General features: G+C 39.0%; 1 protein-coding gene across 1 annotated transcript in view; it reads left to right on the forward strand.

The window, feature by feature from the left end:
* The window catches only part of COL22A1 (collagen type XXII alpha 1 chain), a 515,441-nt gene that overhangs the window by 445,680 nt on the left and 57,115 nt on the right, over positions 1-12,646 (forward strand). Inside the window, exons 44-47 of the mRNA XM_075581796.1 lie at positions 2,119-2,163; positions 6,009-6,056; positions 9,053-9,166; positions 10,094-10,147. Of these exons, the coding sequence (XP_075437911.1) occupies positions 2,119-2,163; positions 6,009-6,056; positions 9,053-9,166; positions 10,094-10,147 (261 nt within the window). The remainder of the gene's footprint in view (positions 1-2,118; positions 2,164-6,008; positions 6,057-9,052; positions 9,167-10,093; positions 10,148-12,646) is intronic.

A 12,646-nucleotide genomic window follows, 5' to 3' on the forward strand; every position in this document is an offset into this window, starting at 1 on the left:
TATAATGTTTGCAAATTAAACATATTAGCACATTTTGAATACAGATGTAGCAGATACTGTTACCCCCGTTGACGTGAGTTAGCGCTCAAAATAACGGGGTAAATAACACATGTTTTCTCCTTAACCATGGTTTTCAATAGTGCGACTGTTAAATAATGTGTTTGGTTAACGAGTACAATAACTTCTTCTACACCTGTACATTTTGAGCAACTTCCCATAAAAAGAAGTTATTATGGAGCTGGAGAAGGTGAAAAGGAAGAGGCCAACTCATATGAGGAAAATATATTCTTCAAATGTTTCTCTTTAGAAAAGAAGCATCTGAGAAGGATTTGGGATTTATACATATATTCAAAGTCAATACAGAGAGCTTGATGGACATCTTTTCATCCAAAGTGATGTACAATTAACAATGGTCATCCATTGAGAAAAGAGTCACATACATTCAACCTTCAGGAAAGTAAACATAAGCTTTATAGTAAGGGCATTGAAAATATGTCATTTACTACATGAAGACTTTGATGGCAGGTAGAGTAGATACATTTAAGAAAAGATTGGACATCTGGGTTACAGTATGTCTAATACATTTGGAAAAGGCAAAGCATGAAATCAAGGGGGCAATCTGATTCAGTTTACTGGTGTTGGGAAGGAATGGTTCATCTTTGTTAGACATACACTAATTGGCAAATGTTTAATTGAGGGTATTGTTTGACTTCCTCTGTATCAATAGATTTATTGAAGTTTGTGTTACCCGTTGAGTGTCTTCATAGATTAAATGGTAGTGTACAGAGATTTAGAATCTTTATAGATTTATTTTACAAGTGTACGAAAATATCAATCCGTACAAATATATTTACAGTTTGATTATCTGACACAGTTTACATTTAGCAAAGGTTGAATTACGGTAGATGGATATATTAATTTTTTACAACATTATCCAGTGCGTTACTATGAATCTACTTCATGCATATTTTTCAACATTTGTATTATACTTAACTATTATACAGATGTCAGAGGCCAGCAAGTGCAGTAAGGCGTCACCCCTTTTTTGAACACAGCTAATTGTTTCACAGTGATGTGTCTCACTTCAACACGTCATCAGGTGCATTAATCTGTACATGCAAAAATGAACATACGGAGACATTAGGAAATACTGAGCTAGACTGCATGCTTCACACTGGTTAAGTCATCTTACTTTTGCAAAACGTAACCACTCAAAAGTTATGGGGATTTTCTCGTCTCTTGTAAATTAGCATCCATCATTTTCTTATACTGTTCAGCTGGACTTCATGCAGAGACATTAATGCAGATCAGTAACAGAGACAAGTACAGTACACACTACAATATAGTTCTTCATGAAATTATGCAGTTGGCACTAACCCTCTCCAGTCCAACATTAGGAGTTGCTGATGATTTACTGTAGCATGTATCTTGTTTAATCTACTGTAGATAAATTATCCGTTTGTATTCATAATAGCCACTATATTCTGTTTTGTACAGCTCATTTTTGCTTGATTCCAAAATAGAAATGATGCCTTGATGGGTGCTTTTGTTTTCTGTGTATTTTCCCCATTATTAATGACTAAAAAAAGAACAAAATAATTGTGTTTTTCAATTACTGTTTCTGGGTAAATGGTTAATACCATTTTGTACTACTTCTGTTGGAGAAAAGAAAGCATTGCCACTTGGAGAAATTCTTACTGAATGTGGGAATACTTCAATCAAGCCTTCTAATAATATCTAAAAAGACCTTGGCAGCCTTTTGTTCATGAGTGTCTACATTCTCTGAATTACCTTGTCATACGCCACTTGATCCTATGGTTTGATGTATGGCTCTGAGTAGAAACGAACTGACTTCATTGATTAGATGGAAAATGCAGAAACATCCACAGTAATACACAAGCTCTACGGGAAAACTCTGTTTACTGCTGCACATACTGTATGATGCTGCTATAAAAGAGGACTTCATTTATATCCTAGTGAAACCTACTTGTAATTCTAGTTGGGAAGGTGAACTTTTTATTGCCATAGAAAATATTATAATGAATAATAGATTTGCTGTGATCTGGAAACTGTTTAGCATGGTCTAAGATAATGTATTTCTTTTCCCTCTGTCTGCAGGGCTTCACAGGAAACACGGGAGAAAGAGGACCTCCTGGGGAACCAGTATGTGTTATAAATGTTTAATATTTCAGTTTTTTCTCTTTCCTTTTCATAATGCTTCCAACTGAAGTGGGATAAATGCCAGCAATCTCTATTGCATTTACTAAAGTATGCTTCTTCCATATCTTTTTGACAGGCTATATCCAGGCTGTATGTATATATATATATATATATATATATATATATATATATATATATATATATATATATATATATATATATATATATATAACATAATATATATTTTTTCTTCTATATTTAACACCTCTAGTGCCTTTTTCACGTATTTTTCACAAATAATGTTTTCGATTAATTGATTTTTTTTATTCTCTTACGCTGGTGGTAGCACCTTTGAGTATATTTTTCACAATTTACCGAAGTACCTTTTACTTTTAAAAATGGCTGAAAATGTCTGTTTTGAACGTTAGCAACTTTAGCAAGTGCATTTCTTTCCAATTAATTTTCCAAAATGTTATGACATTTTCCATAATATTATTATATTAACCATAAATCTTCAGTTTTTATAATTGACAGCTTCAAATGTTAGAGCAGTGTTTTTCATCCAGGGTTCCTAGGAGCCCTTACAATAAATAGGTTCCGCGGGCATCACTCAAGGATACCCTGCAATTTTCAGGTCAAATGTGTGCTTCTTTGCATGTCATTTCCCAGAATCCCTGGCTGCAGTAGAAGCTTTGAAAGCTAAGAGGTAATGGTGAAAAGCAGTGTTACAGACCTGAGACATAAATCTGCTAACAAGTGATATTTTCATTTACTGTACACTGTACGGTGAAGGGTTTTTATCACTTTTCTACCCACCATATCTTATATAATGTGTTTTTGAAAACTGTAACAAATACAGAAGAATTTATAATGCATCTGATCTCAGACGCGCTATTAGAGAGGGTTGGGATTCCTTACAATGGATCTCATCTCAGACGTGCTATTAGAGAGGGTTGGGATTCCTTACAATGGATCTCATCTCAGACAAGCTATTGGAGAGTGTTGGGGTTCCTTACAATGCATCTGATCTCAAACATGCTATTAGAGAGGGCTGGGGTTCCTTGCAATGCATCTGATCTCAGAAACGCTATTAGAGGGGGTTGGGGTTCCTTACAATTCATCTGATCTCAGACGCGCTATTAGAGAGGGTTGGGTTCCTTACTATTCATCTGAACTCAGACATGTTATTAAAGAGGGTTGGGGGTTCCTTACAATTCATCTGATCTCAGGTGTGCTTTTAGAGAGGGTTGGGGTTCCATAAAATTTCATGACATAACTATAAAGTTCCCTAACCAAAAAGAGGATGGAAACCACTGAGTTAGCGATTAGTGAGCATGGGTGGGAATCAGTTTACATGCTTTTCATGCATCTGTAGGTCTGTTAATCGGTCAGATCAAATGAAAGTACTGTGTTTAAAAATGACCATTTGGTGCCTCAGGAATCTATCTCTTTTTTTTTAATACTCCCTCTCTCCCTTTATCTAAAACTTGCCCCTTGTTCAATATACTGCAGTAAGAATTGTGTAGGGCATGAAGATAGGAACTTTACCTCAGTCAATAATTTCACGGATTGGTTCTTGTTCCAATACTTTATTCAGAGACAAAAGGAAGCCTTCTGCATCATACAGGCCTTTACAGACATTCTTGGTTCTGAGGGGAGAGCTGCATTTTTTGTTGGTATCACTTTAAGTATGGCTGTCAGCAGTTATGATCTCAATACACATAGATAAAACATTTATACCTCACTCTCGGAAATCTGGAGCTACCCCGGAGCTACCCAAATATACTGTAGGCTTGTCCCAATGACAGCAGTTTTCCCCCTGCAGTGCTTTATATCAGTATGTTGATAAAACCTGCGGTACCCTCCTGAACGCCTAAATTCTACTCCTTCAATTCTCACCGTCCTCCCTAAACATAACAACAGCTCTGCCTCATACTTAGCCCTGTGCTTCTAGATAACAAATATGCCTAATTATATTTCCAAGGCCCCTTTGTCCAGTATGACCTTGTACTTTCTCTGCCTACAGATAATGAAGTCTGCCTTTCTTACATTTTCTCTGCTATTAACTATTTAGGTGCTAGCTATTCAGTTAGTGTGAATGCAAACAATATGGCATCTCAGTTGTTCAGCTTGCAATCCTCCCATCTTCAGGGCAAGTTCATGGTGCATGAATTTATATTGGCTTGACGAGAAGTTATTTAATAATAGAACAGGGCACTATTTACTGCCTCTCTCAGGGGCCATTCTCTTGAATGCTCCCTCTTTGGCTCCTATTTAGTATAGTAATAAAGCTGATTGACTATAGGCAACAATGCAGAAACTTCTATGTATATAAATGGAAGGGAATGTGTTCCTTACTGTACCTTACTAAGCTTCTCACTATATTGAACAGGAAGTATGTTACTTGTTCTTCCACAGTCCTTTCTTGTGGTTATAGGTACATTTTCAGGAGTACTTTAAAAAAAAATATTCTTCTCAATATGTTCTCTATTCTCTGTCTTCTGTTTTCACTCGCCCTCTCTGTATCTTTTGATCTCTAATACATGCATCAGAAATGTACAGTGGTTAAGGAATCCACAGTAATCCAGGTTACAGATACTTCTGGACATGCATGTGGGGTTCGATGAGGACCAGTTCAGTGGTAGCACTTAGCAGCTCTCGGGTAGGAAAGGGAATGGTAAATAATATGAAGCAACCACTGAATTTGATAACTGTAGGGATTTTTTGGGCTCTGTAATGGGGCAACTAAAAGAGCTGCACAGCACTTCCAGTGATGGGGACCTACTGTATATACCTGTCTCTAGTAAGAATAAGAATAAAGTAATTAAGACTCTTCTCCTCTTGTGGAAGAAGACCTTATGTTTTATTTTTTTGTCAGTTGTTTGTACTATAAGTAACAAATCCTGCATATATGAGCCAATAATCAGACCAACTAAAAGACCTTAGCACAAAATAGGTTTGTGTTCATTTTAACTCATTTAAAGTGGCCTGTAATCCCTCTAGAGACAGTGGTTGAATAGCTCTTTTTCTGTTAAGGAATATACTAATCTAGAACTGTATAACTCTGTTATCAGCTACTTGTACTACCAAATTGTTTTGAATAAAAACTTTATATCATGTTCTCTCAATTCTCCTCCTCACTTTTAAAGCTTTACACTCTTCTGTCCCTCCTTACATCTCAGCCCTAATTTCTCGCTATGCACCATCCCGACTCTTGCGTTGTGCTCAAGGATGTCTTCTCTCCACCCCTTTTGTATCTAAAGCCCTCTCCCGCCTTAAACCTCTCTCAGTGACTGCCCCACACATCTGGAATGCCTTTCCCCTCAATATCCGACTAGCACCCTCTCTATCCACCTTTACGACCCACCTTAAAACACACCTGCTTAAGGAAGCATATGAGTAGCTCCATGGCTGATAATTAACACCTCATACATTAACCTTGGCTCCTTGCCAGACGCACTTACCCGAACGCCCTCCTGTCTCTGTACGTTCTTCCTGCCATCAAATTAGATTGTAAGCTTTTCGGAGCAGGGACTCCTTTTCCTAAATGTTACTTTTATGTCTCAAGCACTTCTCCCCTTTATGTGTTATTCATATTATTTATTATTTATATGATTGTCACGTATATATTACTGCTGTGAAGTGCTATGTACATTAAGGGCGGTATATAAATAAAGACATACATACATATCAACCTCACGTCATTTTGTGGGAACAGATAATGACCACATTGATAGAAGATTTGTTACATTTAAGAGCAATCAAGTACAATTCTAAAATCCGATTTAAGTTGATCAGATATAAATGGCAGATGTGTATTGCAATAACATGGTATTTGTTTCTCGAAGGGTCCAGCCTCAATCCTGTCTCCAGGGGACATAAATCTCCTTGTTAAGGTAAGAATGGTTGCATTTCTTGACCTAGATTCAGACAACTCCGAAATGGATCACAGTTGTGAGATATGATACAAACAAGACAAGGATCTCCTAAGGCACAGAGGGATGGTTAATTCCTGCCCAGCAGGGTAACAATCTGTCCACATTATTTATGATAACGTGTTTTATTGCGATTCCCTTTGTAAAGTTAGCAGCCTTTTTGGGTATGACTTGTACTCTCCATATATTTTTTCTATCCCTTCCTTTTGTATTATTTGTGTGATTGTGGCCTGTTCATACATGAACAATTATGTGAGAATAATATCATTCTAAACAAATTACTGATGTTTAATGACAAGTACATTGATATTATTACATTGTAATTAAATTACATTTGTATTGTTATAAAAGTTGGATAATTGCATTTGTTACAAAAACACAGCTTTTTGCTTTTTCCTAATTTTAAATGTATAATCTCTATTATTTTGCTATTGTCAATATTATCAAGTATACACTAGATGCAAGAGCCCAGATATGTTATGTTACATAATAGTGCCATGCGGGATGAAGTAGTAGTGTAAACATAAAAGAGAAAGATTAAAAGAAAAAGCGAACAGAGAGACTAATTCAATAAAAATATGTGATACATTATGTAAAAAAATAACCAGTAACAAACTTACAATAAAAGATTCAGATCTCCCAGATCAGACCACAGATGTAAACTTCAATGTGATCCCCAAATGCTGGTACACGGATAGTCCCACACACATGGGGGGACAGCAACCCAAAGCTGAGCAAGAGTCCTGGTGGATAGCCGGAACAGCTGCAACCACAAGTCGCAGACAACCGATCGCGGCGTCCTCGTGGGGGAGTGCAGGATGCCGGTGTCCATCATCACGGTCTGCATGCGTCACTGAACGCAAACTCTACCGCCTAAAAGAGCAAACAAACGTATTAAAAATATACCACGTGCTCAATAATAACTGCATTCCATATATAGCCCTTTTTTACGAATGGGGCTCAAAGCGCTTCCCAATGGCAATATCATTGGCTGTACATAGAGTTTTATAGGCACAGTCTCTGCCACAATGAGTTTACATTCGTTGTTTTGGTGCCTGAGGCACAGGGACACAGTAACTTGCCCTCACTGAGCCCATCCGTCAGCCCGAATAAAAGATAACAAGGGCCCTGCATGTGTGAGCTCGCACTCTATGGCTGAACTATTAAATGGGTATAGATATAGAAATGCTATTCCATATAATTTCTTCCAATGCCTGCAAGATGCGATGAAACATGTGATTACTAGGCGGACATTGTGTCCCGATCTTATTAACCTGGTTGGCCAGCATAATAGATTATATGGCTGGAACAGTACACCTGGGGGCCTATGCAGAGAGCAGCGAATTTTAAAATTGGCGAATTTATTAAAAAGTAGCTTTTTTGGAGAGTTTTAATCTCCATATGCAGAAAAGTGCGAATTCTGCTATGTTTAACATGGATGCGTGTGGCGAGTTTAAATTGGCGAGATGCGCGCTTCAGAAATGTGTTAAAACAAATTCGCGCCTTTTTTTTTCCCTTTGCAATGGCCGCGAGCGGCAGTTTTTTTTGGCGAGGCAAAACGGAGACAATCGCGCCATTTTATTGGCGCGAACAGCCGCTAGATGCCGTTCGCGCCTCTCTGCATACGGATATTTTTTAAACTGGCGAGATTGCGGTTCTCGCCAGCCGCGAGGCGAGTTTTACAAATAGAAAAGAAAAATTGACGCGTTTTTCGGAAATCTCCATTTTCTGCTGTTTTCTGCGCGATTATCTCCAAAAAATGGCGAATTTCGAAAATTCGCTGCTCTCTGCATAGGCCCCTTGGTGTATTAAGATTTCATTTAAACTTTTGATGTTTGAAATGGAATAAATGCATTTTTTTTTCAAATACAGAATTCATCGATTCATATTGAATTTAATAACAAAAGAGTCCTATTTCAATCTTCAAGTAGACATAATGATGAAAAGTAACACATACAGTACTGTATAATAGGCAATAACAATAAGAAATAACATACAAAAGCATAGAATTTATAGCCACTGTAGGCACATGGGAATTAGATGATGTGCGTTATGACAACGAGAACAAAATACTTCTAAGATTACCTTAAAATGCATGATTGACACGAGATTAAAATACTATTTTAAATATCTGGAATTATTTCTTTTATTGACCCTTATTGATCTTTTATTGAGGCTTAAAACCACAAGCTTAGGAATGCTACAATGGGTGAGAATCACCATGATCAACATGCACATGTTTGATAAAAGAAAATATATAAAGAATAACTATTAGAAAATGAAAAAGAAGGCCACCTTGTTTTATGATGGGAGACTACAAATCCTTAATTACACTGGCCTCTCTTTCCCAATACATCTTGTACTTCTTGTTCTAGCCACAACTGCCTCTAATTTAGACTGTAAGATGCTTATAGAAAGCACCTCTAGTGTATCGTCATTATTACCTAGGGACATTAGGAATAATGGCAATAATATTAAATAATATGTCATAGTATAATGCATGTGTTTGGAATGTAGTATAGAGATAGATAGAGAAGAGTCTTCTCTGACAGTGCTCAAAGTGGAATAAATTGCTTCTCTTAGGAGATGGTTAAGTAGCTATATACAGTAGCTTGATTAATCGTTTCAAATGCACCAATTGTTGTTGGAGGAACCAGGAAATGTATATAGAGTAAACTGTATTAAGGTCTTTGACAAAGTGCAGTGGATGCACGAAACGCGTCAGAGTTCTTTCTCTAGATGATTTTTTCTTTTTAATAATAGTATGTTGTTGCTGTTTACCACTGTTTATTAAATTTTGCACCGAAAATCGCCAGCCAGCTTCCGTTTTTCGTCCTGCTTCCGGAACGCACGAGGCACCTGTTGGCACGCTGTGCACCGCCATCTTTCCCCCTATCCAGGGTGATTTTGTGTTTGGAATGTGACAGATGTTCAGCCTGTGTTTTTTCGTATTCAAGGATGTCTGCAGAGACTGCCCACCTGGCCCACCTGGGCTCCCGGGATTAGCAGGTTTCAAAGGAGATAAAGGCCTGCGCGGTTCTCCAGGAAGGGATGGCATTGATGGGAAAAAGGTACAATAGTAACAGCAATTAGACCTCACAATGATCGGTTCAGTTTGACTTGTTAACACTGGAATGGAGGAAAGGAAGCACCAGCACATTGTTCCTATCAGTATAAAGATAACACATCAGACATCTATGGAATTACTAGGATGTCCTATCTTCTTAACACTGCCTACTACCATAGTTGTGCCAATACAAATCACAAAGGGAAAGCCATTTAATTGAATGCCCGATTGTGCACTTTCAACGCTCTTTCTAGCACAGTAAATGTGATCTTCTATTGCCTGGAAATCATAGACAACATGTTACATTTAATTCAGATATGAGTATAATGACACAAATAGGCAACACTTTGTATGCAACGTCTTTAATTAAATCTCATCTTGGGCATAGGTAAAATACTTTTTGTAGACTACCTGAAAGCTAAAGTAGAAGTTCAGGTGTTTCCTTCAGTTGGTAAATTGATTATTTTCTATATAATTTAAAGAGAGGAGAATACCTATGTATGTTCATACCCACAAATAAAACTAATCCAGGTGATTTTATAGTATCAACGTTTTGCAAAGAGGCAAAACACATCCCCAGTTATTAGTGAAAAGATCTCCTTGTCCCGGTTATTATTTGAGTGGAAGATGCTGGTGTAGACCTTGAATTCTTTTTTTACTTTTTATGAAATGCCCTTCTTATGATGACAGGGTTATATATGGTGGCAGGGTTCTACATTCATTGCAATTCTTAGTAGAAATGGTCAGAAAGGGAAAATGCTGATAGATACGATAGAACATGGTATCATAAACTGTAGCATATATTCCCGAGAGAGAGAGTGAGAGAGTGAGAGAGTGAGAGAGTGAGAGAGTGAGAATAAAGTGCATTTATTTGTGGTCAAATATATTTCTTTTTTTCTTTCTCATCATTCTTTCTTTTGATTCCCTGCAGGGAGAGAGCGGTATCATGGGTCCTGCTGGTCCAATGGGTTTCGATGGAATGAAGGTTGGTTATTAAAAATAAATGTCAAACAGAGTCTGTATAATAGAAATGGATTTATGCTTCACAAAAGACCAGCAGCTATTGCTCCCACACGCTACGAAGCAGTCTGTATGAAGTAAGGAAATTTCAATTCTCATTCTAAAATATGTCAAAGCAACATTACTAGTTTACCCAAAAAATGTAGCATGTGTACAAACGTAGACTTATTGGTCACTTACCTATAAGTCTTCACTTCTTAACCTTTTCAATGCCGTTTTGACACAGATTCCCAGCAAGCTCAAACTCCCACACCCACCACAAAGTGAATATATATTTATGTCAACCAGAGAGCTACTGAGCGTGGCAATTGTATATAACAAGAGACAGGGGGTGCCCAATGCTGCATCCAATTGCCAAAACATATAAAGTAAAATACTTCAATAATAATAATATAAAATACTTGGTTATTTAGTTAACCCTTTGGCCAAAGGCGTCATAAGCCTGCATACCAACGTCAAGGTATAACCAAAATAATGCAGGTCCTACACTACACTGTGAACCCTTCCTTTTACCTCTGTGAGAGGGGAATGACCATAATGGGTCTTGTTCCTGCAGCAAGTGAAATGACCTTCCAAGTTAAAAGGGTGAAGGAGGAGGAGTGAGCTCTGGGGGAGGTGCCACAGCCTCCAATTGACTGCTAGCAGTCAGACATAGGTTAACACAGATTCCCAGCAAGCTCAAACTCCCACACCCACCACAAAGTGAATATATATTTATGTCAACCAGAGAGCTACTGAGCGTGGCAATTGTATATAACAAGAGACAGGGGGTGCCCAATGCTGCATCCAATTGACAAAACATATAAAGTAAAATACTTCAATAATAATAATATAAAATACTTGGTTGTTTAGTTGCCGTTTTGAGACAGCTAACACGTCATGGGCCCTGGCACATCCAGGAAGTGGCCGTGTCATGCGATAGCTCCAGAAGCGATCACATGACGTGGAAGTACTGGGGGTCTGGAGGCCCTCTGTTGCGGGTGGACCTCTAGCATGGAAAATGTTAAATACTCTTATTCACATATAATACCACAACTCTGTTGTAATTCCACCAGTATTTGTCAGTTTTTCTGTTTTAAGCTTCAGATTTATTCTAAATACTTCATACAGTTCTGATCACCTCACCTCCAAAAAGGAATAGTGCAAGTTAGGGCAACAAGAAAAAAAGGGAATACAGTTTCTGCTAGTGGATAGACACATCTAAAGGCAGCAAGGGTTTGATGTTGTCAGCTGTACCCACCCAGAAGCTTCAAGTACTTTCCACTGTTTGAGACAGGATTTTGGATTTAATGGTCAATTTGATGACCCCGCATTACCAGTTTTTTATGTTACACACTGTGCTCATGTGCATGTAATTACCCAGAATCCCTGGCTGCATGTGGAAGCACTGTTTGCTAAGCAATAGTTGGGAAAAACAGGGTTGCAGACCTGTCTGAGAAATGCAAATGCACCACAAGTGATATTTTATTTACAGTATTTTTATTATATAAAACGCACGAATGTAAATATATAAATATTTTATGAGAGACCGAGCATATCATAATGGGAAACATAGCCCTCTTTCCCACTTTATGAAAATGTTAAAAATTCCAAAACCAATAGACTTCCACACAGAGTATAATGGAAATCATGATGCCCGTACATTATTTTTCCCAGTTACTACTGTACCAAGGGATGCCATCAGCATATGACATATGGTTCCTTATTTTACACGTCAGAAAACTAAACGGCATGTTTAAAACATGACTACAAAGAGAAAAACATAGACATTCTTTATGTTACACTAGCTGAGAGACCCGGCGTTGCCCGGGATGTAATTTTGGAGGGGGGCGTACGACAGGGTTAGGCTTCCCCCCCCCCCTTGACAGCTAGGTGGGTGACTGGGTTGACTGAGTGTGTGGGTGACTGTGTGGGTGGGTGGGTGACACTTGACTGAGTGGGTGGGTGGGTTGGTGACTGAGTGGGTGACTTTGGGTCGGTGACTGGGTGGGTGACTTTGGGTCGGTTTGACTTTGGGTCGGTGGGTGGGTGACTTTGGGTCGGTGGGTGGGTGACTTTGAGTCGGTGGGTGGGTGACTGGGTCGGTGGGTGGGTGACTTTGGGTCGGTGAGTGGATGGGTGACTGGGTCGGTTTGACTTTGGGTCGGTGGGTGGGTGACTTTGGGTCGGTGGGTGACTTTGGGTCGGTGGTTGGGTGGGTGAGTTGGGTCGGTGGGTGGGTGAGTTGGATCGGGGGGTGGATGACTTTGGGTCGGGGGGTGGGTGACTTTGGGTCGGTGGGTGACTTTGGGTCGGTGGGTGGGTGGGTGACTCTGGGTTGGTGGGTGGGTGGGTGACTTTGGGTGGGTGGGTGACTTTGGGTCGGTGGGTGGGTCGGTGACTGGGTGACTTGTTCAGGGTCGGTGACTGGGTGGGTCAGTGACTGGGGTCGGTGACTGGGTGGGTCAGTGAGTGGGTAGGTGAG

This window comes from Ascaphus truei, chromosome 2 (genome assembly GCF_040206685.1).
Source record: "Ascaphus truei isolate aAscTru1 chromosome 2, aAscTru1.hap1, whole genome shotgun sequence".
Lineage (NCBI taxonomy): Eukaryota > Metazoa > Chordata > Amphibia > Anura > Ascaphidae > Ascaphus > Ascaphus truei.